General features: G+C 50.0%; 1 protein-coding gene across 5 annotated transcripts in view; it reads right to left on the bottom strand.

Annotated features, from left to right (window-relative positions):
• Positions 1-27,206, bottom strand: part of NGEF (neuronal guanine nucleotide exchange factor) — a 96,002-nt gene that overhangs the window by 24,774 nt on the left and 44,022 nt on the right. For 2 of the 5 annotated variants that reach the window (XM_060193792.1, XM_060193796.1), the window contains exons 1-2: positions 7,492-7,718; positions 6,854-6,978 (exon numbers count right to left, since the gene is read on the bottom strand). The exons of 1 other annotated variant lie outside the window; for it this stretch is intronic. In XM_060193792.1, coding sequence (XP_060049775.1) covers positions 6,854-6,978; positions 7,492-7,598 — 232 coding nt within the window. In that variant the 5' untranslated portion in view covers positions 7,599-7,718. Of the gene's footprint in view, positions 1-6,853; positions 6,979-7,491; positions 7,719-27,206 lie in introns of those variants that run through there. 2 more of the 5 variants (XM_060193794.1, XM_060193793.1) reach the window with 1 other exon arrangement.

The following is a 27,206-nucleotide window of genomic DNA, read 5'->3' on the forward strand; positions in this document are numbered from 1 at the left end:
CTATGAGACTTTTCTTTCGTTTTATTTACCAAGAACTGCTCAGCTCTAGCTTATGGTGGTGCAGGGATTGAACCTGGGACCTGAGAGCCTCAGGTATGACATTCAGGTATGAATGTCCTTTGCATAACCATTATATGCTGTCATTCCAGCCCAAGAGAGATTTTTATTTTTTAATTATTATTATTTGTTCTTTTTGCCACCCACCAGGGTTATCACTGGGGCTTGGTGTCTACATGACAAATCTAGCAGTGCTGGCGGTCATTTTCTCCATTTCTTTATAGATACGACAGAGGGAAACTGAGAAGAGAAGGGGAGATAGAGAGGGAAAGAGATAGAGAGGCACCTGCAAACCTGCTTCACTATCCTTTCTGCGGGTGGCGGCTGGGGCCTTGAACCCTGGTCCTTGTGCATTGCAATATGTGTGCTCAATGAATAAAACACATTTATTTATTTATTTATTTATTTATTTTCCCTTTTGTTGCCCTTGTTGTTTTTCACTGTTGTTGTAGTTATTATTGTTGCTGTTATTGTTGTCATCCTTGTTAGATAGGACAGAGAGAAATGGAGAGAGGAGGGGAAGACAGAGGGGAGGAGAGAAAGATAGACACTTGCAGACCTGCTTCACCACCTGTAAAGAGATTCCTCTGCAGGTGGGGAGCCAGGAGCTCGAACTGGGATCCTTCCGCCGGCCCTTGCGCTTCATGCCATGTGCCCTTAACCTACTGCACTACTGCCCAACTCCCGAATAAAACACATCTTACAGTAAGATTTGTACAGAGGGAATGAGAGTATAGCCAGTACAGGGGTCAGACCTGGGGCGTTAGGCTTGCAAGTCTTGTGCTCTGCTGCTGCGATAGCACCAAGGGAGCTGCAGTACTGTGGTATGTGGGGTCTCTCCCTCTCCTCTTTCTAATTCTTTTTAAATGTGCAAAAGTCAATGTAGGAGCAGTAGAATCATGCATATACAAGGCCCCAGCCCTGCAATCAATCAATCAATCAATCAATCAGTGCCAGGTCTGGTGACCTGCTGGTGTAGGGACAAGAGTGATGGCCTGCTCAGCTGTCCGGAGGAACCCAGGTACACCTGAGGGGCAGCCAGGCAGGGAGGCCAGGGGCAGACAGATGCACAGGGCTGGGGAGCGGACAGGCCCTTATCCACCTAGAAGCACCTGGAAGGTCTGTCCTGGGGGAGAGTTCTCCAGCAGGAAAATGTGCCCTTCACAGGACTTTCCTCTCACATTGGGGTACAACTGCCGATAGACTCCTTCTTCACCCAAGTCCCAAGTGCTAAACACGATGGGGGGGGGGGCGGGGCAGGAGAAAGACAGGCGAGTGAGCGGGCAGGCTTATGGTGCTTGTAGGCCAGAGGCAGGGGAGGTGCTGGATGAAGCAAGTTGCTGTCCCAGGCTCCATGACTCAGCACAGCACTCACATACAGAGATTAAGAGCCAGTGACAGGGGAGTGGTGGTTCATTAACATTGCACATTGCAGGCATGAAGACCCGGGTTTGATGCCCAGCACCGCATATGCTGGAGATAAACGGCTGGAGCTAAGCTGTTCTTTGGTCTCTCACTCTCGTAAAAATGAATATATAAAAAGTAAATAAATAAATAAAGATCCAGTGCTTTTACAAATAAATAAGATCGTGTTTTACAGTGTTTGCTACAGTCTCACAGAATACGGCTTAAGGCTAGTGCAACAAAGGAGGGAAAGAAAAAAAAGAAAAGGGAAGTAGTTGTGTGCCCAGCGCAGGCCAGCTTGCTTCCTTCCTGAGCCAAGAGCCCCACCGCCGCCATCTTTGCGAGGCCAGTCAGCCCCAGTCACTATGACGGGGTGACAGAGGGCTGGTTCCATCTCTGCTTACAGAGGTTTGAAGAAACCTGTTCCCACAAGCAGACTTGGGCTTACTCTGCAGTGCTTAGCTTAGTGCCTCTCTGAGGTAGGAGGCACTTGAACATTTGATGGCGTGAACAAATGTCATTTCAAAGTTTTGCAGAGTGTGACTACTTCAGTTTTTTTTTTTTTAATTGTCACAGGATTATTGATATGGTTCACTGCCTGTACAGCTCCACCATTCCCGGAGGCTTTTTTTTTTTTTTTTTTTTGCCTCCAGAGTTATTGCTGGGGCTTGGTGCCAGCACTATGAAGCCACAGCTCCTGGTGGCCATTTTTTCCATTTTATTGGACATGACAGACAGAAATTGAGAGGGAAGAGGGTCGTAGAGAGGGAGAGAGACAGAGAGACATCTGCAGACCTGCTTTACCCCTTATGAAGTGCTCCCCCTGGAGGTGGGGAGCTGGGACTTGAACTGGGATCCTTTAGCTTAGTACCATGTGCACTTAACCAGGTGCCCCGCTGCCCACCCCCTTTTTTTCCCTTTCTTTTTTGGTGGAAGGTGAGAGGGGAAGAGACAGACCAGGAGAGACACCTACAGCACTGCTTCACTGCTTACGAAGCTTCCCCCTTGGACTGGTGGCTTGAACCCAGGTTCGTGAGCATGATTACATTGCTCAGCTGGAAGCAGCATGTCTGGCCCCTACTCTGGTCCAGTTTTGAAGGGTTCAGCACATGCCTGGCGTGTGCTACAGGTGTCAGCTGTGGGTGAATGCTGTCTCCAACCTCTCACTGGGCTGGGTGTGCCAGAGGCAAAAATACCAGCCGGGCCCGCTGGGTAGAAAAGCACATTCCCAGGGGGTCAGATGGTGGCACACTGAGTTAAGCACACATAGTATGGAGCACAAGGACCTGCGCAAGGATCCTGGTTCAAGACCCAGTTAAGCACACATATTACCAAGCACAAGGATCTGGGCTCAAGCCCCTGCTCCCCACTGCAAGGGGTCCACTTCATGAGCAGTGAAGCAAGTCTGCAGGTGTCTCTCTTTCTCTCCCTCTATCTCCCCACCCCTCTTTCAATTTCTCTTTGTCCTATCTAGTAAAAATTAGTAGAAGAAAAAAAAAAGCATGGAGTTTCAAGAAAACTCTAAAGTTACATATATGAGGAGTCTGACTACAATTGTTAACATGGAGCAAAAAAAAAAAAAGACTTGGAACAATGAAAGTATTCTTTCTTTTAATTGGATAGAGACATACTGAGAAAGGGGCTGGGAGCCCTCTCCCATGCTTCTTTCTGAAATATATTGACTATGACTTTACACACTAAACTTTTTGGGTTTTTTTGGTGTTACTATGACTACCAGGAGTTATCAGACATACCATGCAACCATTTTCCATAAATCACTTTTTAAATATTTATTTATTTATTATTGGATATGGACAGAGAGAAATTGAGAGGGGAGGGGGAAGTAAGAGGGAGATAGGCAGAGAGAACCTGCAGTCCTGCTTCACCACTTGTGAAGCTTTCCCCCTGCAGGTGGGGACAAGGGGCTTGAACCTGGGCCCTTTTGTACTGTAACACATGCACTTAACCAGGTGCGCCACCACCTGGTCCCAAATCATTTGTTTTTTATTGAACTTAAAAGTTCAGATTATGATCAAAGCCTGAATTGTGAATCTTAGCCTGAAAAAGTATATATTCTATGACTGATTTTTTTAATATTTATTTATTTATTTATTTATTTATTTTGCCTCCAGGGTTATTTGTGGGGCTCGGTATCTGCACTACGAATCCACTGCTCCTGGAGGCCATTTTATTCCCTTTTGTTTATCATTGTTGTAGTTATTGTTGTTGTTATAGCTGTTGTTGTTGGATAGGACAGAGAGAAATGGAGAGAGGAGGGGAAGACAAAGGGGAAGAGAAAGACAGACACCTTGCAGACCTGCTTCACCGCTTGTGAAGCGACTCCCCTGCAGGTGGGGAGCCGGGGCTCGAACTGGTATCCCTACGCTAGTTCATGAGCTTTGTGCCATGTACACTTAAGCCGCTGTGCTACCGCCTGGCCCCCAACTGATTTTTTTTCTTATTAGGGCAAAGATAAATTGAGAGGGAGATAGAGAGAGGGAAATACAAACATCTGCAGACCTGCTTCACCACTTGTGAAGCCAATGGCCTGCAGATGGGGAGCAGAGGCTCGAACCTGGGTCCCTGCACTTGGTTATATGTGTGCTTAACTGGGTGTACCACTGTCCAGCCCCATTGTGATTGAATTTCCAAGCTCCATGTTAAACTGCTAACAGATCACAGTCTCCTACTTCATATTTTGCATGTTCAGTTGTCATGACTTTATGTGGATATTAACACCATCTGTAAAAACCTGCACCTGTTCTGTGTTTATTAAAAAATACATCTACAAATGATAGAGAAGAGAGAGACCCTGAGCATCATTCGGACACATGCAGGGCCAAGGGCTAAAGTCAGGATCTTGTGCTGAGAGTCCACTATGCCACCTCCCAGGCTGCACCTGGTGTCACATGCAGGTAGAATCAGATGGTTCTGAGCCTTCTCTGTTAACTGAAACTGTCCCTGCCAGGTTGGCTGTGCTGCTTGGGCCCAGGTGCCTCTCGCCCAAGGATCTGCAGTCACTCAAAGTCTCCCTTGCTTCAGAGAGCAGGTCTTCCTCTTTACAGCCTCTGCTTGGAAACTTTGGAAGGACAGGGAATTTGCTCATTATTTAGTGGGTGCCTTCTTTTTTTCTTTTTCTTTTTTGAATATATTTATTTATTTAATGAGACAGAGAGAATTGAGAAAGGGGGGGTGGGGGGGAAGAGACCAACAGACACTGAGACTTGCAGTACTGCTTTACCACTTGTGAAGCTTCCCCCTAAAGGTGGGAACTGAGGGGCTTGAAACTGAGTCCTTGCACATGGTAACATGTGTGTGCTCAATCAGTTGTACCACTGCCTGCCCCCACGCCTTTTAAATAAAGATTCAGTGGTTACCATCTATGTGCCAAGCACTTGTTTGGTGCCAGAGACTATGATGGTACTGTTGTGGTGCCCACATGTCTGTGCGCTACGCATGTACACACACACACACACACACACACACACACACACACACACGGCTGTAAACACCACCACCATGCCATGTAGTCCTGACAGGATACTGCCCTGTCCTAGGTGAGATTCCAGGGGACTGAAAAAATGTCCCCTTTTCCCCACTCCTCCTGCCCACCTGCCGCCACACCTCCCTTTCTTACCCACTGCCCTCTGAGGACGCCTTTTGGTGGCAAGACCTGGTCACTCAGGGAGCTGACGCAGACGTCTGCTGAGCCCAGGACCAGGCTGGAGAAAGCTGTGCCCAGACAGCTCCGAGCTGTCACCAGCCAGCAGCTTGGAGCCACCAGCCTGGAGCCAGAAAGAGAGCCATTGAGGAGATGCAATGGGGAGAGACCCCAAAAGTCAGTCACCACATCACCAGGCGTCTGAACTCCAGCCATCTGGGGGACAGATCTTCCCTTGCCCTTATGAGTCTCCCAAAGGGAAACCTGAGTACACACACACACACTCTCTCTCTCTCTCTCTTCTTCTTCCCCAAGTCTTGACACTGAGGCTGCCAAAGAGCCAGAGAAAATCCCAGCTTCCAGCTGTGCCTAGGCGGAGGTGGCCCTCCCCACCAGGAAGAACAGTGAGGCCCCCAGATGGGAGAGGGTTTTGTTTTGGGGGAGGCAGAGGAGTGTTTGTTCTCCGTGAAGCCCCTCTGGGGCTCCCCCAGCACACAAAGGGAAAAGCACAGCAGCACCTGGCTCGCACCCCTCCCCTCAGAATTCCACCGTGCGCCCCCCCTCAGCTTGACGGGGTCGGCTTGGTTCAGGCTGTACAGGGTGGTGCTGCGGGACCAGGCTCCACGACCCGCTATGTAGGGGACGGAAATGTCTCTACCAGGAAGAGTATTTCCAAGCCCCCCCCCCGGGGGGGGGGGCTAATCCCACTTGAGAGAGGGCTCAGCTGCAGGGGTCCCTCTCCAGGGGACCTACTCCACCATCCCCCTCCCCGCCTTCACTGGTAGTGTCTGACTCCACAACACAGCAGCCCAGTTTCTGGACACACAGTCAACCTGCTTCCTTCTACGCCCCCACACCTGGGGGAGCAGCCCGCCCGGCCTCTGCGCTCTGCGCCACCCTTTCCTCCTTTCCCGCTCCCCCTCCCGCCCAGGCTGGCCCCTCTCTCCAGCTTCATCTGCACAAAACAGGGGTTTGTCTCCATGCCCCAGAGTTGGGGATCCTGGGGTCCACCTTCCTGCAGTCCTCCTCCTCCCCCCTTTTCTGGCAGATATGACAAGGGACACTTCTGCCAGATGGAGGCCCCAGCTCCCCCAGGCTGCTCAGCAGCTGGGGCACAGGACTCGCAGGCCTGAGGTCCCAGGTTCCATCCCAAGTACCGATATGGCAGAGCCCAGTTGGAACCGACAGTCCTCCTGTAGCTCCCAGAAAAACAAGAACAAATAGCTAAACCTCTGAAAAAGAAGGGGGAAACCTGCCATTCAGGGGCCAGGCGCAGGATTTGTCTGCGAGGTCCCAGGTTCAATCCCCCCACTCTGTGACGAGCTGAGCAGCGGCCGGTGTTGCCTCCCATAAGGCATAAAAGAACCAAGCCAATCTTTCCAAGTGACATAAAACCATAAGACAGAAGAGAAACAAGCCAAATCTTTCCAAGTGACATAAAACCATAAGACAGAAGAGAAACAAGCCAAATCTTTCCAAGTGACATAAAACGTGGCAGCGCGGTGACTGAACACTCCTCCCCTGGGCTGGTCAAGGTTCAAAACGCCCAAATCCATTAAAACCTTTTATTGTTGTTGTTATTATTATCGTTAATATTTTTAATGTGGCTGCTTCGTCTCAGGGACCATCTAGAGGCAACTGTGGACCTCGGCCGGGTCACACCACTTCTCTCCAACGGCAGGCAGCGGCGTCTGGGGTAAGGGGACAGCACCCCGCTCCCAGGACACCCACCTATTTGCTCGATGAGGTTCCTCCAGGAGTCGGCGGGGATGGGGTGGATACGCTGCAGGGCCTCGGTGAGCGTGGCGGGCCCGTCCTCGGGCGTGGTCCCATCGCCGGCGCTGGACGGAGACTCGCTGGCGGGACAGAGAGGGCAGCGCCGGTTAGCGGGCGCCACCTGGCCCGGGGGCCGTCCAGCCGCCGCCCTCGGGGTGGGGTGGGGTGGGGTGGGGCGCCCCCAGCTGCCCGGGGCCCCCGCAGGCGGCACCCCGGACCCACCCGCGTGTCTGCAAGCCCGCGGGCCCAGCGGAAAGTTGGTGCGCCCCGCCCGACGGCGGCTGCCCAGGCCTGCCCGCCGCCCCCGCCCCGCGGCTCAGCTCCGCCGCGAGGACCCCTCCCCAGCCGACCCCCAAACTCCAAAGGCCGCCGGCGCGGGAAGGGGATCCCGGGGGATGCGTGCGCCCAGGGCGCGCGGGCGAGGGCGCAGCGGGCGGCGGCGGTGGGCGGCCCTCGGTGGGGGGACCCTCGCCCTGCTGCACCCCTGCACCCCCGCATTCTTGCACCCCGCGCCGTCGCGGCCCCGCAGGGGTTGCCCGGGTCCCTGGGGGCGCGGACCCCGGGGCGGGGCATGCGGGGGCGGGCGCGCTCACCTGCTGGGCAGGTGTCCCCCCGCCGAGTCGCGCGCGTCGCTGTCCGAGGGGGAGCTGTCGTGGTCCACGGCGCAGGCGGCGCTGAAGGCCGCGGCCAGCAGCTCCATGGGGCCGGGCGCGGGCGGCCGAGCGGGGTCGCCGCCGGAGCCGAGCTGCCGCCGCCGCCGCAGCCACCTCTGCGGAGCGCTCCCGCGGGCGGGCGCGCACCCCGGCGGGGTTGCCACGGCAACGGGGCGCGCAGGGAGGGGCGCGCGGGGGCGAGGCAGCGGCGGGCGGGGAGCAAGGGCGGGGCGCGACCCGGCCCCCCAGCGCGTCCCGGGCCTCCGGGGGCCCCCGCGCGCGCGGGGCGGGGCGGAGACGACAGCTGGGCGTCCTACTGCGCCCCCAGACGCGCCGCCAGGCCGGACCCTCGACTCCGCTGGACCAACTGGTCCTCGGCCCTGCGCGCCCGGGACCCCGCGCTCGTCTGTGCCCACCCCCCAGATACCCGGGACCCCCCCGATTCCCGCCCAGCCTGGGGGAATCGTGCACAGACTGGGGTCTCAGAGAGCCCCTGGCTGTACAGACGGGAGGGCTTTTCTGAGCCAGCTTGATGACCCCAGCTCAGGAGACCTGGGTTGGGTCAGAGGGGTCAACCGCCCCCAGGTGACCCAGACAGCCAGACTCCGGGCTCTACATGCAGAAAGCGACCCGACTGGGCGCGCACCCTGGGGTGTGCATTCGCGACCCCAAGGGGGGGTGGGGGCGGGGCGGGGCTTGCGGAGCAAAGTGGACAATTCTGCTGCGCACACAAGGGCAGTTGTTTAAATGCACGAGGTCCTCACTCCGGGACCCAGACGCCCCGGGTCCCTGTTTGAGAGCCTTTCTGGCCTAGAACTTGGCTATGAAGGTTCAGGTTGAGAGAAGGAGAGGAGCTCAGCAGGTAGAGAGCAGGAGTTGCGTGACTGAGGCCTCCCAGCACCTCCCCCCACAGGTCCTGGTCACCCAAGTGCTGGAGGTGCTCTCATCTCTCTCATAAAACGAATGAATGAATCAGTCTTTACAAAATAAATATATAAACTGGGAGAAAGCAGCTTGAAAAGAAGCTTAGGACCTGGGAGCCAGGACTCCCTTCCCCAGACACCAAAGGGTCTGCCCCCTTGGTGCCTGCCTCCGTTACTCAGAAGCCCTTCTTGGTCCCCTCACCTGACAGTCTTCACCTAACCCCTCACTCCTGGCCAACTTCATGGGACACCCCCACCCCAAACACACACACCTCCTGTCAGGCTTTGCCACATACTGTTCCCGACCCTGCCCTCTTTACAAGTGCTGTTCCTCCCATGGGCCTTTACTCTCCTGGTTAAGCAACCCCCTTCCAGTTGGAGGTGCCCTGGGGTGTCTCCACCGGGTGTTGTCCCCTGTAGGACCAGCAGACTGTTTGGCCTTGTCATTCCCTGTGACCAGGGGCCACTTTATGCAAAGATGCAGCCACCTCCCCAGTCCAGTCTCCCTCATCTCTATCACAGCCAGGGAAGAGCCCTGGGGGCATGGCTGAGTCACCTAGCTCCTGTCTGGTGGAAACACTAAGGAAACTGTTCTTACCATGCTCTGTTTCAGTAAGTGGGAGAAAATGCACCTTTTTTTTAAAAAAAAAAAAAAATTAGAAAGTATTCGAGTGAAGTCACATATATTAAGTTGAGTCTAATAAAGCCTTCCGATTAAAAAACAAGCTAAAAATATCCCCTAATTATGAAATCAGCTTAGAAAGCCCCAGAGTTCTGAAAGCATGTAACCTGGAGCGAGCTCCTCCCGCTCTACTTGCTATCAGAACGAGGCCTTGGGCTCAGAACCATTTGCAAAGTGATCCCTCAAATTCTCAGAGCTGGTTAGTACATTGAGTGTGCTCTGTGCTTGTGAAGGACTTGATGGTTTGTTCAGACATTTAGTAGGAGCTGGGACTGTAGCTCTCTGGTAAAGAGGGTTCCATGCTTTGCAGGTATAAAGCCCTGGGTTCAATTCTTAGTTATTGGATATGTGCTACATAAAGAGTGTTCATTTCTGGGGCTGGGTGGTGGCGCACCTGGCTGAGTGCACTTATTACAATGCACAAGAACCCAGGTTCAAGGCCCCGGTCCCCACCTGCAGGGGGGTAAGCTTTGCAAGTGATGAAGCAGTGCTGCAGGTGTCTATCCCTTTCTATCACCCCCTTCCCTCTTGATTTCTGGCTGTCTCTACCCAATAAATAAAGATTAAAAGAATTAAAAAAGAGGAGCGTTCATTTCTTCCTCTGAGTTACAGTTACTACTGGACAAAGTGGATTCTTATTTATGTACCAACCACTGGCCTTTAGGAATCTCCTGTTTAAGGAATGATACATTAGTGGCACAGTAGGTAAAGCATTAAACACTCAAGCTTGGCGTCCTGAGTTCAGTCCCCAGCATTTCATGTACCAGACTGATGACCTGGTTCCATCTGTCTCTCATTAAGACAATTGATACTTTTTTAAAAAAGAATGTTATGCTCTTCTGCAGGAAAATTGCTAGAAGCAGGTAGAAACTATCAGGTTTGGCACTTCCACTTTCTCAAAAGGGAAACAGGCACGAAGGGCTGGAAGGACAGCTGTGGGGCCCACAGCTCACTAAGGGCAGGTTGCCTGTGTGTCTGGGTTGTGTCATGTGGGACAAGGGGACTGTGTGATTCTCTTCACTTATTCTAAATATTTTTATGGTCATCCGGTTTGCCACCAGACTAGCAAATGTGGAAACACATTTGTATTCATAATATATATATTTAAAATTTTATTTATTTTCCCTTTTGTTGCCCTTGCTGTATTTTGTTGTTGTTGTTGTAGTTATTATTGTTGTCGTCGCTGTTGGATAGGACAGAGAGAAATGGAGAGAGGAGGGGAAGACAGAGGGGGGAAAAAAAAAGACAGACACCTGCAGACCTGCTTCACCACCTGTGAAGCGACTCCCCTGCAGGTGGGGAGCCGGGGGCTCGAACTGGGATTCTAACACCTGTCCTTGTGCTTTGTGCCACATGTGCTTAACCTGCTGTGCTACCGCCCGACTCCCCTAATAGATATATTTTTAAAGCCTCGTCAGGGAGCCAGGTGGTGATGCACCCAGTGGAGCACACATGATACCATGTGCAAGGACCTGGGTTCGAGTCCCTACTCTCCACCTGCAGTGGAGTGTGTGTGGGGGGTGAAGCAGGTCTGCAGGTGTCTCTCTTGTCTATTTTCCTCTCCCCTCTCAATTTCTCTCTGTCCTATCAAATAAAATAGAAAGGGGGGAAAAAAAAGGAAAAAAATGGCTGCCTAAGGTGGTGGATTTGTAGTGCTGGCACCAAACCTCAGTGATAACTATAGTGGCAGTAGGAAAAAAAAAGACACATTGATTTATTTAAAGGGAGAAGGGAAGGGGGTGGGAGGGACAGACACATTGATTTATTTAAAGGGAGAAGGGAAGGGGGTGGGAGGGGCAGACACAATGATTTATTTAAAGGGAGAAGGGAAGGGGGTGGGAGGGGTAGAAAAAGGATAGGGAGACAGATAGAGAGAGAGAGAGATAGAATAACCCAGAGTGTTGTTCTGTTTGCTCAGTACTGCAGAGCAAGCTCAGGACCTGCTCTTCCTGGGTCCACCACTATTTGTATTTTTTTTTTTAAGTAGAAAAAAACCCTTCGATTTTATTTATTTATTTTTTTGTAGTGAGAAGATAATGTTCAAATAGATGCTGAGAATGTCTAAAAACAAGCTTGTTAGCTCTTAATTAACTTGGCCACTTTGTTGGTTATAAAGCAGACATGCTTAGGATTTCGGTGAGTCCAGAATCAGAGGACTTGAGCCCAGAAGGGACTCAAGTCAGGAATAGTTCTCACGTTGTCCTAAGAGAACTGCTCTTGAGACTGGGTGCTTGTGTGGAGACTGAGTGCTGACGGGAGATGACAGCTAGAAGCTGAGGAGTTCTTACAGATGACAGTGACAGTCTTTCACCTGACTCACTGCAGTCTTTGCATTGAGGCTGTCAAACAAAGACATTGTTTTTATCTACCCTGTGAGCCTTTTCTTCTAGAAGCTGGGAGGTTGAGGGTCACAGATCAACTGTCTTTTCTGATCCTTGCTGACTGATGAAGGTTCTTCTCAGGTCCCTGTGCCCCTGCTTCTTCACAGAAGTAAGAGGTTTGGGGTGTGACCTCTTTCTAGAAGAAAGAGGTTCCTGCCACAGATGCCCAGGAACAGTGGGGTGGGGAGAGCAGGTGACATAGCTCACTGAGGAGGGTACCTGTTTTGCCACGCCATTTGATCAAGGTTTGAGCCCTGACATGCCACAGGGAAGTACTATGGCATGAGGGGAAACTGCTGTTGTGTCCTCCCCCCTCGTGTGTGTGTGTGTGTGTGTGTGTGTGTGTGTGTGTGTGTGTCCCTCTGTCCTTCTGAGAAATTCAGCCTGGAGTGATGACACTGTTTGCATTTGAGACCCCAGAGAAAGGGAAAGGGGAAGGAGGATCCCAGACCAATTTCTTTAATATTTCTCCATTTCTCTAATAGTAAAATAAAAAAAGATTAGTTTATGAGATAGAGACAGAGAGAGAACCAGATCATCACTCTGGTACATGTGATGCCAGGGATTGAACTCAGGACCTCATTCTTCAGAGTTCCTTGGATCTGCTGCCCCGCCCCCTAGGCCACATTTCTTTAACATTTTGAATTCAGAAACACTACATTACTGTTTGTGACTCCACAAGAGAGTTTTCCAACTGCACTGAAAAATCGCTAGCAGCCAAGCCACAGAAACCTTAGGGCCAAGGGGACCCCAAAATTTCTGGAGAAAGTTAGGGAGAGGATAAGAAGGAACTTCTCTCACCACAACCCTAAGAAGCCCAGACTCATACTTGGTGGATGAAATGAAAAGCTTTCTTCCCAGGGAGATTTCCAGAAGCCAGATTGTCTGTTGGTTGTTGGAAGTATTCTCCTGGCGAGATGGAGCTCTGTCCAGACTTGATCATGTGGGATCTTATAAATGTGGGCTTGTCATCTGTTTCAGGAATAATATGTTTAAACCAAACTTGGGGGCCCAGGAGGTGGCACAGTAGATAAAGCCTTGGGCTCTCAAGCCTGAGGTGCTGAGTTCAATCTATGGCATTGCCTATTGCCAGAGTGATGCTTTGGTTCTCACTTTCACTTACTTAAATACAAATAATAAACCTAAATTGCTTTAGCCCTGTGTGAGGAATTAATCTTTGAGAGGGCTAGTATCCTGTATAGAAAGAAAAAAGAAAAAAAGGGAAAATGGCTGCCGGGAGCGGTGGACTCACAGTGCTGGCACTGAGGCCCAACCCTGGTGAAAAAAAAAAAAAAGTAGGCTCAACCGCAGAGCATTTGCTTTCTCTTAATCCAGGTCCTCGTTTGAACCCCGGTACCAGACGGGAGCACCACAGCACCGGGGAAGCTCCGTGGATGGTGGATCAGAAGTGTGGTATCTCTCCCTCTCTCTGTCTGTTTCTATCTGAGAGAAAAATGATGAAAAGCCTGCCCAGGAACACACAACTCCCCATACTGGGAAGAGGGGGAGGAGAGGGAGTTAACTGAACGGTGTGGCATATATACAAGGTCCTGGGTTTGAGTCTTAGTGTCACATTAAAACAAACAGACAAACAAACAAACAAACAAAAGCAAAGAATAGGTGGTCAAGCTTTGCTTCACATCCAGCTGTGAGAGGTGGTGGGTGATGTCACTTGGGTAAGAAGACGCTCACCTTCCCAAGGTGTCTTACGTGTCCTGTAAGAGTTGGTAACAGATGGTGCCTGAGACCTTCCCCTTTGGTCAAATGATTGGTTCTCCCCAAAGCCTCATGGGGAAAAGTCTGTGATGCTTATGTTTATCTGACACCGTGCAAACCGACAGGAGCCAGGCGTGGGGCTCCGTGGCATACACCTAACCTCTGTGCTAGGACACACACTCACACACGGTATGAAGCCTTGGACTATGCGGAGGGTGTCATGGTTTTGACCAACAGGAGCATTTGAAAAAAGAGGGTGGAAAGACCAAGACCAAGTGAGGTTGAGGAAAAAATGACGGAGTTTGGAGTAAATGAGATTAGGAGGTTCTGGGTTATACACAACAGTGCCCCTCCTTCTACTGAGATTCACTTACATAAAATCACCTCATGAATTGTACACTTAGAGCTCATTGAGTCCTCTTATTCATGACAGCATTTTGTGAACCACATAAACTATACACACAGAAAATTATTACTATTACTGTTATGATTGTTATTTAGGAAGAGTCTATTTAGCACCAAAACCCATGCATGATTGGAAATTGTATTTGCTGTGACCAGGAACCAGAGGTAGCAAATCTGTTAAAGGCATTAAAAAAAAAATGTGTGTGTGTGTGTGTGTGTGTGTCCACTCATCAGCAGAGCAGACTTGGAGAGTGGACAGCTCACAAAATTTGTAACTGGAGAGAGAGTACTGTTATTCCATGAGAAGTGCCAAGAGCTGGAGCCCAGAGCAGCAGTTCCTCCTCCGAGAGGTGGCATGGGACATCATCATTTCCTGTCGAAACCAGCCACCTCACCCTAAATGTCCAGTGGAAAGTTTGCTCTTGGTTGAGTCTCCAGGGTAATAGGATTAAGAATTGTTGGGAGAGACTGGTGATGTGCTTCTGGCAGAGAGCTCTTAGGAAGAGGTTCCACTGGAACACTGAAGGATCCAATTCCAGGTCCTTGGCTGCCAGTCTTACTTTTGGGTTTCCCCAGAACCCAAAGTTTGGGACTATTATCTCCCTCTTGATGGGAGGCTGCAGAAAGAACGAGGGCCTCACCCTCGTCTGCTTGATGCCACCCAGCAGACTTCCCTGCCCCATATACGATGATGGTTATTGTCTACTGAGAAAGAGGAAGGGGTAGGGGAGATACCATAATGGCTATGCAAAAAGACTGTCATGCTTGAGGTTCCAAAGTCCCAGGTTCAATCCCCCGGACCACCATAAGCCAGAGCTGAGAAATGCTCTGGTATAAATAAGTAAATAAATAAAGTATATAAAAAGAAAGATGAAAGGAGGGAGAGAGGGAGACATTCAAGAAGAGAGGAGAGATACCAAAGCAGCTCTTCACTGCCCAGAGAGCTACCCCTGGTGCTGTCCATGCTGCTCCCACAAGTGGCAGGGATGGAACCCAAAGCCCCACGCACAGGAAGGAAGGAGACACTCCACCCTCCTGGCTCCTGTGGATGTTTTAAAGACTATCAGTCGGGAATGAGGATTCTAATCTAATTTAGCACAGACCACACAGATGTCAGCACAAAAGGGAAGAGCGCTGTTTCCAAACTAAGTCAGAGACGCAGTCACCAGAACGGACACTCAGGCGTGGGGACTGTCATCAGTCCGGTGCTGAGGTGGGGGTGACATGACCCCAATGGTCACCTTTCCACTCTGAGTCTATTGTGAGAGACACAGCCAGCAAGCTGCTAAGAATCTGGGCAAGAAGAATGAGTCACAGTGGTCTACCACAGTGCTATTTATTTGTTATTTTCCTTTTTGTTGCCCTTGTTTTTCATTGTTGTTGTAGTTATTGTTGTTGTTACTGATGTCGTCATTGTTGGATAGGACAGAGAAATGGAGAGAGGAGGGGAGGACAGAGAGGGGGAGAGAAAGACAGATACCTGAAGACCTGCTTCACTGCTTGTGAAGTAACTCCCCTGCAGGTGGGGAGCCGGGGGCTTGAACCGGGATCTTCATGCCGGTCCTTGTGCTTTGTACCACGTGCACTTAACCCGCTGCACTACTGCTCGACTCCTGCTATTTATTTATTAATGTACTTACTTAGAGACGAAGGCAGAGAGAATGAAAGAGACCACAACACTGAAGCTTCCTTCAGTTTGTGTGTGTGTGTGGAGGTGTGTGGGCTTGAACCTGGGTTGCACACACAGCAAAGCAGTGCACTGTCCAGATGAGCTGTCTTGCTGGCTCTCCACTGTTAGAAGGTGGAGTGCAGGACTTAGCAGCATGAGGCGGTGGTCCTGAATTCTACGCCTGACACCTCATTAATCAGGGCAATGCTCTGGCTTGCGCTCTCTCTTTCTTGTTGATAAATACAAAGTGAAATGCATCTATTATATTTAAATGCTTGTGTTTTGCAGAGCAGGGATCTGGTGCAATTTCACTGTTCCCAGGACCCTGTTTTATCATTCAGGTGGATGCACAGAGACAGTGGGAAAGACATTACAGTAAACTGGATGGTACAATGGTCTTCGTTGTTTTTCAGAAAGATTGTATTTATTTACTAATGAGAGAGAGAGAGAGAGAGAGAGAGAGAGAGAGAGAACCAGAGCACCACTCTGGCACAATGTCAGAGATTGAACTTGAGATCTCAAGCTAGAGTCTAATACTTTATCCACTATGCCACCTCCTGGGCTGTTAGTTTCTGTTGTTTATAAGTAGATGGATGTACATAGAATTTTAAGGGAGTTGGATGGTGACACACTTGGTTAAGTGTATATGCTACCATACAGAAGGACCTGGGTTCAATCCCCTGGTCCCCACTTGTAGGTGGAAAAGCCTCATGAGCTGTGAAGCAGTGCTGCAGGTGTCTTTTTGTCTCTCTTCCTTTCTATCCCCCTTCTCTCTTGATTTTTTTCTGCCCTATAAATAAAACAAATAAAAAGTTAAAAAAAGAAAAAAGCATGTTAAGCACATGTGCTTATTGTTATTATTATTGGTCGTAAACAACAAGGATTTCTTTGCCGAAGCAAAAGTGCAGGCTAGTAAAGCGGAAGGTGGAAGAAGGGTGCTCGTAAGGGTTAGAGCAGGTTGTCCTCAGGGGCAGACAGCCTGTATTTATGTCCTTTTTTTTTTTTTCTGCCAGCAGGGTTATTGGCGGGGCTTGAGGCTAGCATTGTTCCCATTTTCCTAGAGGCCATTCTTCTTTCTTTCTTTCTTTCTTTATTTTTTTCCTCCAGGGTTATTGCTGGGCTCGGTGCCTGCACCATGAATCCACCGCTCCTGGAGGCCATTTTTCCCCCTTATTGTTGCCCTAGTTGTTGCAGCCTCTTTGCGGTTATTATTGCCATTGTTGACGTTGCTTTGTTGTTGGATAGGACAGAGAGAAATGGAGAGAGGAGGGGAAGACAGAGAGAGAGGGGAGAGAAAGATAGACACCTGCAGACCTGCTTCACCGCCTGTGAAGTGACTCCCCTGCAGGTGGGGAGCTGGGATCCTTGCCGGTCCTTGTGCTTTGTGCCTTGTTTTCTTCCTTTTTCTTTCTTTTTGACAGAGTGAGAGACAAAGAAATAAATGGAGAATGGGAGAGAGAGATAGAGATAGAGAGAGAGAGATTAAAGACTCTTGTAGCACTCCTCCATCACTCACGAAACTTCCCCTCCACAGATGGCAACTAGGAGTGTGGGGACTGTGCACTGCTCAGTGAGCCACCACTTGGCTCTCTCTCTCTCTCTCTCTCTCTCTCTCTCTCAGACCTGAAAGAGTAACCACCAAGAACACTCCAGAGTACCTGTAGCTGATTGCTTGGACACTGAAGGAGTTTGCCTCTTTCACTCATACATGTAGATTTTCTCTTTCTCCAGCAAATGTGTCACTTATGTAACAAGGGAGAAATTACTGTAAGAAACAACATCAGCTCTTACTGTGCATAAATTTAGAGCAGGAGTTTCAAGTAACCACATAACCCCGGGGATCTTGGCAAACTTGGAAATGGGGGAGAGTGGGGTAGGGAGCTTATTATTCTCTGGATTTATTTAGTGGGGAAAGAACTACCTCAACCTGTTACATAAAATTACCTTTCAAGAAGCCCTTTGGTTTGCAAAAGAGTCACGAATTCAAAAATCTTACAGTAGATGACTTGGGGCATCTCTAAAAATAAAGCATTTCCCTGATATTTTAAATCTGCTTGATGATAAAAATAGTCCCTTCCCAGAAATCCCCCACCCGTCTTCCATAAATCCACAAGTGCTCGGGGTAATCAGAATGCCTATTTCAAGAGCAGTTAGGACCTTATCAAAAGAAACAACTACTTTCCAGCATGGCTATATCCCACTAACTCAAATGTCACCTCCTCCAGGAAGTCCACCTCCTGGGCCAGTCCCTTGTCTGTATCCCTTGACTCTGAGCACTCCTGAGATCACTCCCCCAAGGCTTCTCTTAAAGCTCCATCAATTCTTCACAGCATGAATCCTCTGTCCTACTGGACTGTGCCAGTAGAGGGGGTTGAGTTAGAATGCTGTCACCCCTGGCTGTGCAGGTGGGCGGGGACCCTGTGCATCCTGGAAGCCGGAGAACACTTGGAGGAGGCTGGAGAGCCTTTCCAGTGCCTCTTGTCCAATTCTAGGTATGGGGACGTCTCAAATATCCTCTCAAAAACACAGGCCTCAGGTGGGGGGGGGGGGGTGACAGCAAAGACAGATTTCCATGCCTGAGGCTCTAAGTCACCAGGTTCAATCCTCAGCACTCCCAGAAGCCAGAGCTGAGCAGTGCTGTGATAAACAAATACAAACAAAAAACACAGCACAGTCCTTGCTGCACCTGCTCCCCAGGCATGGGGTTTGGGGGAGGGGTCTATTCCCCTGCCAGGAAGCGAGCTCTCACTTCTGCTTCTCTACCTGGTCACCTGGTCACTGTCTCTGTCTGTCCCAGCGACCCGCAGATGCTTCTTTCCCACTTTTATACCCAGGCCTCATTTTCCCACACACTCACTCAGTCACTGCGGCTTTCAAAACCTTGCTCAGCTCTCCAGAGGAGCTTTAGCTTGCCAGAGTCAGCGGGATCTGTTTTTCCTACAAGCTCAGGGTCAAAGATGGTCTTAAAGCCGGAGGCTTTGTTTCCTAACCACCAGGGGCTTCTGGTAGATTCTCCAAAAACAGTCTTAAGCTCGTCAGAAACACATCCTTTCTACTGAAATAGGCACTGTTTCTTAAAAAAAAAAAAAAAAAAGAGTTCTTGGCACCTGTCAGCGGCTGAGTGTCTTCCGTAGGAGGTGGAGAAGGGAAGCTGCAGGCTGTGTCAGAGGAGGTCAGGCTGGACGGAAAATTCCGCCCTGAGAACACCTGCGGCTCCTGCCGTCCCCTCCTCAGCCTTGTGCCCCAGCTTTTCGCCCTTTTCACCCACGGAGAATCTCCTGCACCATGGGCTTTCTCAAAAATGTGCTGAGGTGTGCATAGGAGGTGGTGTAGTGATTAAGGCATTGGACCCTCAAGTGTGAGGTCCCAAGTTCAATTCATGGGACTGCATGTGACAGAGTGCTCTGCTTCTCTCTCTCTCTTTCTCTTTCTCTCTCTCTTTCTCTCTCTCTCTTTCTCTCCCTCTCTCTCTCTCTCATAAATAAATCTTGAAACAAAGACAGTGTTCTAGATTGAACTCTTTTTTTCATGTGGTGCCAGGAATGAGTTCAGATTTCTCAAGTAAGCAACATGACTGAATAGTCTTCTCCCTAAGCTGAGAGAGAGAGAGGGAGAGAGAGGGAGAGAGAGGGAGAGAGAGGGAGAGAGAGAGAGAGAGAGAGAGAGAGAAAGAGAAACAACAGGAGGGAAAGAGAAAGGAGAGGAGTACTGTTCCTTGGAGCATCTCTAGTCTCAAACATGGTGCTCTCACATGGTGCCAGGGCATCACTCGTGGTAAAAACCCTGAGTTAAGCCTCTTAAGTATTGTGGACTGAGCTAGAAATCTTCGGGGTGGGAGGTGTGACAGGACCAGGAGCCTGTAGACTTTGCTGGTCAGAGAGAAGCACCTTCCAACCCACAAGCGAGAGGCTGTGTTCAGGGATCCACAGAACCACATGCATGCAATATGGGCGATGTTCGGGTCCCTGTCAACTTTAATTAAAAATGTGTATTATTTTTCCCTTTCTTTTATCTGATGGGACAGAGAGAAATTGAGAGGGGAGGAGGGAAAGAAACAGAGAGACACCTGCTGCCCTGCCTCCCTGCCTCCCTGCTCTTGAAGCTTGCCCCACAGGTGAAGTGGGGGCTTGGTACCTGTGCTCACCCGAGTACACCATCACACACCCTCCTTTTTTTTTTTTCAAATATTTAGTCATGAAAGATAGGAGGGGGAGGAGGAGAAGGAGGGAAAAGGAACCAGAACATCACTCTAGCATGTGTGATGCCAGGGATTGAATCTAGCACCTCAAGCTTGAGAGCCCAAGGCTCGATCCACTGCGCCAGCTCCTGGCTGCACACCCCATCTTCTTTGACAAAACTAGGATGGACTCTGAGACTTGGAAAAACAACACCAAACTTGCCTAAGGCAAAGGCTGGGGTTTGAGCCCCTGCTCCCCACCTGCAGGGGTGGGTGGTGGGGGGATAAGGAGGAGGCAGCTTCACAAGTGGTGAAGCAGGTGTCTCTCTGTCTCTCTCCCTCTGTATCTCCCCACACCTCTCAGATCCTCTCTGTACTATCAAATAAAATAGAAAGGAAAAAAAAAAGACAAACAGCACACGTGACCACCGGGAGAGGTAGATTCATGATGCTGGCACCAAGCCCCAGTGATAACCCTGGTGGCTTAAAAAATAAAATAAGGGGGTTGGGTGGTAGCACAGCGGGTTAAGCTCATATGGTGCGAAGCGCCAGGACTGGTGACTTAAGGATCCCGGTTTGAGAACCCCTGCTCCCCACCTGCAGGGGAAGTCACTTTACAAGTGGTGAAGCAGGTCTGCAGGTGTCTATCTTTCTCTTCCCCCTCTGTCTTCCCCTCCTCTCTCCATTTCTCTCTGTCCTATCCAACAACAACGACAGCAATAACAACAATAACAATGATAAACAACAAGGGCAACAAAAGGGAAAAAAACAGCAGTGGATTTGTGGTGCAGGCACCGAGCCCCAGCAATAACCCTAGAGGCAAAAAAAATCATGGGGTCCAGGGGGACCCGGGAGGTAGCATACTCAATCATGGCACGTTACTAGGCTCGAGGACCTGGGTTTGAGCCCCTACTCCTCCCTCCTGCAGGGGAGCTTCATAAGCAGTGAAGCAGGGCTTCAGGTGTCTTTCTGTCTCTCTTCTTCTTTTTTTCTTTTTAAATTTAAATTTATTTATTTATTTTTCCTTTTGTTGCCCTTGTTTTTTATTGTTGTTTTAGTTATTATTGTTGCTATTGATGTTGTCATGGTTAGATAGGACAGAGAGCAATGGAGAGAGGAGGGGAAGACTGAGAAGGGGAGAGAAAGACAGACACCTGCAGACCTGCTTCACCGCCTGTGAAGCGACTCCCCTGCAGGTGGGGAGCCGGGGGCTCGATCCAGGATCCTTAAGCTGGTCCTCGTGCTTTGCGCCACGTGCGCTTAACCCGCTGAGCTACCACCTGACTCCCCCTGTCTCTCTTCTTCTCTATCTCCCTCTCCCCTTTCAATTTCTCTGTCTATAGCCTGTAAACAAGTAAAATATCATTAAAAAAATTTCATCTAGAGTCAGAAAGACCGAGAAGGAAAGAGCTGTGACACCACACCACCATTCTAGGAGCTTCCCCTTGGTGTCACACAAGATCCTGTCGTGGGGCAGCAGGGACTTGAACCCAGGCCCTCACGCACAGTGCCGTGTGTGCTCTGCCAGGTGAGCTGCCTCGCAGCCCTTAGTTCAGCAGGCCTTATGCCATTGCTGTCACACCCCCACGCTGGCATCTTCATACTGGCCCATCCCATGATGTGTTCAAAGGCCCTGCTGCCTTTGAACACATCACTGCTTTTCTATTTTATTTTATTTTATTTTATTTTATTTTATTTTATTTTATTTTATTTTATTTTATTTTATTTCTTTCGCTGGCGCTCTGTGCCTGCACCTTGAATCCACTCCTCCTGGAGGCTATTTTTTTCCTTTTTGTTGCCCTTGTTTTTATTATTGTTGTGGTTATTATTATTATTGCTGTCATTGCTATTGTGGCTGTTGGATAGGACAGAAATGGACAGAGGAGGGGAAGACAAGAGGGGGAGAGAAAGATAGACACCTGCAGACCTGCTTCACCACCTGCGAAGTGACTCCCCGGCAGGTGGGGAGCTGGGGGCTCGAACTGGGATCCTTAAGTTGCTGGTCCTTGTGCTTTGAGACATGTGCGCTAATCTGCTGTGCTACTGCCCGACCCCTAGACCTCATGATTTTAAGTCCGATGTTGTAGCCACTGTGTTACCTCTCTGCTTGTTTAATTGGTGATTTTGTACTCTAGCCCAGTTCTTAGTAAAGAGCTGACCTTCAGTGCTAGTGTACAATGTAGATCTCACCTCCCATTCCTGTCTGTAACAGAGATCTCCCCTCCTGGCCCAGACCAGGACCCAGGGTCCCTTCTGTCTGTCCCTCAAACCCTTTCTGGTGGGTCTCATGTGGGGCACATCTTGTGACCCTCCTCAGACCCAATAGATGTCTGTCTGTCCACTGGGCCACCTGGGACCCCTTGCCCCACACTGAGACTGAACATGACCAGCTTGTTTCCTGCTACTTTACACATAGGCTGTGGCTGGCTCCCCACCCAGACCATGGCATGCCAGCCTTCCCTGGCACCCACGTGACTCTTGCAGCCTGGGAAGCCCTGACTCCTGGCCCAGAAATTAAACCCTGCGGGAGTAGAGCGAGCTGTTATTGCAAGATGAGTGGAACTCTTCCTGTGGAGCTGCGTGTCGGAATGCCCGGGGACTGACAGTGCCAATTACCTACGTCAGAGAGAAGAAAGTGAGTGAGCAACCGCTGGGCCTGGCTGCTCTCAGATGCCACCAGGGCGCTCTCTCTGCCCTCCCTGCATGCAATGGCGGCCCTGCTCCAGTGGTTGGGGATGAAGCAGGGCAGGGGGAGCTGTATGCCCAGGCACAGCTGCAGCCTGGGCAGTGGGGGTCTCACAGACGCCTCTCTGTGGCACCTCTGGGCCCAAGCCAAGGAGGTGGGGTCACCAGGAGGCTCAGTGGAAAGGAGAAATCAGTCTGCACACAGAGTCCTGTGAGGGAGGGAACCCAGGCTGCCAGGAAGCACTGACTGGGGCTGCTGGGCCTGCAACCCACATCTGGGGACAGGGAGGGAAGGTTCCCTTCCATACAGATTCAAGCCTCGGGTCAGGACTTGGGGTGCTCTGCCTGGGTATTTAGGCAGATGTTTGCAAATAAAGCCAGATGTTGATGGAAATAGGGGTTAGGAATATGAAGTCCAAGGATGGGGGCAGCTGGTTAAGTGCATATAGTACTAAGCACCAGGACCCGTGCAAGGATCCGGGTTTGAGACCCGGCTTCCCACCTTCCCACCTTCCCATCTGCAAGGGGGTGCATCACAAGTTGCAAAGCAGGTCTGTAGGTGTCTCTCTCTCTCTCTCTCTCTCTCCCTCTCTCTCTCTCTCTATCTTTCCCTTCTATCTCAGTTTCTCTTTGTCCTAGCCAATAAAATGGAAAAAATGGCTGCTGGGAGCAGTGGATTCACGGTGCCAGCATTGAGTCCCAGAAATAACCCTGAAGGAAAAATAATTAAAAAAAAAACAAAAAATAAAGCCCAAGGACAGGATGAGAGTGGTAGCAATAGTAGAGAGAGAGAGTGGTGGGGACTGGGGGCTTGAACCTGGGTCCTTTTGAATTATAATATGTGCATTTGTTCAACCAGGCACACCACCACCCAGACCCTTCCAGGCATCCCCTCTTCCTAGGCAGTTAGGTGCAGAGGCTCATGATTAGGCCTTGAAACAACCTCTGCTCCACAGCACCATCTAGATTTCTGTGGCCACTGCCTTCCCTACCAGGGTTTCTGGAAAATGATCCATCAGAGTGCCTGGTCCTAGTTCATTATTTTTTCATTCTTATTTTTTAATATTTACTTATTTATTTATTACCTTTTGTTGCCTTTGTTGTTTTATTATTGTTATTATTGATGTTATCATTGTTGGATAGGACAGAGAGAAATGGAGAGAGGAGGGGAAGACAGAGAGCGGGAGAGAAAGCTAGACACCTGCAGACCTCCATCACCACCTGTGAAGTGACTCCCCTGCATGTGGGGAGCTGGGGGCTTGAACCGGGGTCTTTAGGACAGTCTTTGTGCTTTTTGCCACGTGTGCTTAACCCGTTGTGCTACCGCCCAACTCCCTCCCTCTTCTTCTTCTTCTTCTTCTTAATATTATTTTTATCAGAGCATTCTCAGCTCTGGCTTATGGTGGTGCTGGGGATTGAACCTGGAACTATGGAGGACCAGGCATGACAGCTTCTTTGCATAACCATTATACTGTCTCCCCAGCCCCATACCTTGTTACTGATTGGTCTCATAGAGATTATCCTGACTTTCATTTATTTTTTAACAATGTATATATTTATTGCATGAGACAGAGGTTGGGGGAGAGTTACGGTTCAGGCAAGTTCTGAGCTGTACTTACTGAGTTACCTCCCTGGAAGGTTGACAAGGGCTTTCTGGTGACAGATTAGTTGTCATTTTCTACAAGGAAACAGGGCTATTGCCAAAAAAGTAAGTGTGTGTGTTGGCTTTTTTTTTTTTTTTTTTTTTGCTGGAAAGTCTTAGAACCACTATCCATTGCCTTGATCAGCTATCTTTGAAAAGAGATTTGTGTGTTTCTCTCTGGAGGTTGATGATATATTTATTTATTTACTTATTATTATCTTTATTTATTGGATAGAGATAGCCAGAAATCGAGAGGGAAGGGGGAGATAGAGAGACAGAGAGACACCTGCAGCCCTGCTTCACCACTCATGAAGCATTCCCCCTACAGGTGAGGACCGGGGGCTTGAACCTGGGTCCTTGAGCACTTCAACATGTGCGCTCAATGTGTGCCACCGCCTGGCCCCTGGAGGTTGATCATTTAAATCATTGATAACTCATGCAAAACAGTATGTTTTGAATGAATGAATGAATGAATGAATGAGTGAATAAATGAGTGAGGCTGGGGGGTGGCTGATACATACTCTTGTGAAAACTAGACATTGGGGCCGATACTTCTGGTGTCCCTGCCTTCTGCCCAGGGGACCCTGCCCAGAAGCAGGAGCAGCATACCCCTGGGTCCCTGCCCGAGAGGTCATAGCTACCCCCAGGGGTCGGGGCTGAGGTGACCTTTCCAGATGAACATGAGGAAGAGCTACACAATGAAAGCCCAGTGGGGGCTCCTGCACCCCAGGGCTTCAGGGCATGTGGAGGGGTCATGGATGCTGTTGGGGGGAGCTGTTGCTAACATCTCCCTGAGTCACCATGTACCTTTTCTGCTAGAAATCAGTGCTCAGAACAAGGGACGCGCTCAAGAACTGTTCAGGAAGTGAGTGGGCACATGGACAAATGCTCTCCTGCTATGGGCAGAGCACTTGCCCCTCAAGAATGACTTTGGTGGGGCCGGGTGGTGCCACACCTGGTTAAGCGCACATAGTACTACTATGCAGAAAGACATGAGCAAGGACCTGGGTTCTAGTCCCCGCTCCCCACCTGCAGGGGGACACTTCACAAGCGGTGAAGTAGGTCTGCGAGTGTCTATCTTTCTCTCCCTCTTCCCTCTCAATTTCTCTCTGTCCTATGCAATAAAATGAAAAAAAAAAGGCTCTGATTATGTTATGTAGCCACCCCCCTCAAGAATTCATCCATCCTACTGGTGTGTGTGTGTGGGGGGAGCAGAAGAGAGGGGAGTGGAGTCCTCGTAGATGACAGCATGAACAGGTGCCGTCTAGAGTTGGGCCCGGGAATCCCATCCTTAGCTTTAGAAAAGCTCCCTGTTCTCTATGACTCAGGAGGTCATGCATTCACTCATCAACTCTTAGGCTTGTGAAGATGAGAGGACAAAGTCGCCAGGTTCCAATCCTCTGCTTTAGTATCAGCTAAGAGAAGATAAGAACAAGTCAGTGGAAATCACACATCTATAATCATCTGTCTGATGGAGAGACCTGAGAGGTTTGGAGGTGCAGCTGAGACAGGGTGTGTGTGTGTGTGTGTGTGTGTGTGTGTGTGTGTGTTGGGGGCTCCTGAAAGGATGAGCAGCATGTGTCCAGGCTGCTGTGGTGGGTGGGGAGAGATGGGTGCAAAGGATATGAGTGACAACACTTCCCAGCAGGACCCTCAGTGTTCTCAGCACCACTATCCTCAACAGAGCCGCCAATGCAGTGCCTTCTCCCTGTGCCTCCAACAAAGAAGCGTCACCAGCCACTTACTTATCTAGACTTGTTCTTTCTCACATTTTTAAAGTAATACTTTATTCCCCACTTGCAAGGGAGAAGCTTCACGTGCTGGTGAAGCAGTGCTGTGGGTATAGCTCTCTCTGTTTCCCTCTTCTCTCTCAATTTCTCTCTGTCTCTAAATAAATAAAGATATTAAAAGAGAAGAAGCAACAAGTCCACTGCTAAGTGTCCTCCCCACCTCTCTTGCACTCGTGCAGTTTATCACATGCTGGGGGTGGTGTGTGCTGCATACAATATTCCTGGGTTGTTTTTCTTTTATAAAAATTTTTTATTTGTTTATTATTGGATAGAGACAAAGAGAAATTGAAAGGAGTGGGGAAGACAGAGAGGGAAAGAGACAGAAAGATGCCTGCAGCCCTGAACATCACTTGTGAAGCTTTCCCCTTGCAGGTGGGGACCAGGGGCTTGAACCAGGTCCTTGATCACTGTAATGTGTGCACTTAACCAGGTAAAGTTCCTTGTTTCACATACCCCCCCCCACCCCTTCTCCTTTCTGGGAGAAGGTGGCCGAGGCTGTGCAGGGCTGAGGATTCAGTCCCCCAGGTCACACGTGGGTGTGAGGATACCAACCTGCCCTAAACTGCTCAGCCCTCTTGCCCAGATAAGGATCCTCTTGCCTCCACCCCCCACCCCCCGCCCAGGTGGGGTCTTGTGGAAACATAGGCATCTACACCTTTGCCAAGATGCACCTAAGATAAAGGGGGAAATTATTTGATCTGTGAATGCAAAGGAATCAGAGAAAGAGTGGCTAAATGTTAAGATTACGATACCAAAAGATCGTCCTGCTACATAGGGTTAGATGGAGCCAGTATGGTGAGAGCGTAAGGACTAGGATCAGGCTGCTGAAAGCTTAGGGCTGTTGACATTCACTCCAGTGAAATAAAGAGGCACATGGGGAGTCCGGCGGTAGCACAGCAGGTTAAGCGCATGTGGCGCGAAGCTCAAGGACCAGCATTGTCGTATGCTTTACATTGGTTTGTCCTAGCCCTCCCCCCGCCAAGAGAATTGGATCAGTCCTGTTAATTTCACGGGCCTGCTTGGCCCCGCCCCAAGGAACCCCGAGAGAGGGTTCCTGAGTCCGAGAGTTCCTGGGTTCTCGAGTATGAGAGTTCCTGAGTTCGACAGTGCCAGAGTTGGAGAGTTCCTGAGTTCTTGAGTTCGAGAGTTCCTGAGTTCCTGAGTCCGAGGGTTCCTGAGTTCGAGAGTCCGAGAGTTCCTGGGTTCTCGAGTATGAGAGTTCCTTGAGTTCGACAGTGCCAGAGTTCGAGAGTAAGAGAGAGTTCCTGAGTTCGAGAGGAAGAGAGAGAGGGAGAGGGTTCCTGAGTTCGAGAGTGCCAGAGTTTGAGAGGGTTCCCCAATATGAGAGTTCCAGAGTCCGAGAGTTGGAGACTTCCCGAGTTACAGAGTAAGAGGGAGTGCTTGTGCCACCGCAAAGAGACAGCAGAGTTCTGTTTGGTGATTAGTTTGTCTTAGTTTGTGAATCGTTGTTCCTGAATAAAGAAATACAGCTGCCCTGCCCAGCCGTTGTCTCCGAGTCTCTGTTACCCGCCGTGAAGCTAGCCCGGCCAGCAAGAGCCTTCAGAAATTTTAACAACAAATGGCG

The sequence above is a fragment of the Erinaceus europaeus genome, chromosome 7 (genome assembly GCF_950295315.1).
Source record: "Erinaceus europaeus chromosome 7, mEriEur2.1, whole genome shotgun sequence".
In the NCBI taxonomy this organism is placed as follows: domain Eukaryota; kingdom Metazoa; phylum Chordata; class Mammalia; order Eulipotyphla; family Erinaceidae; genus Erinaceus; species Erinaceus europaeus.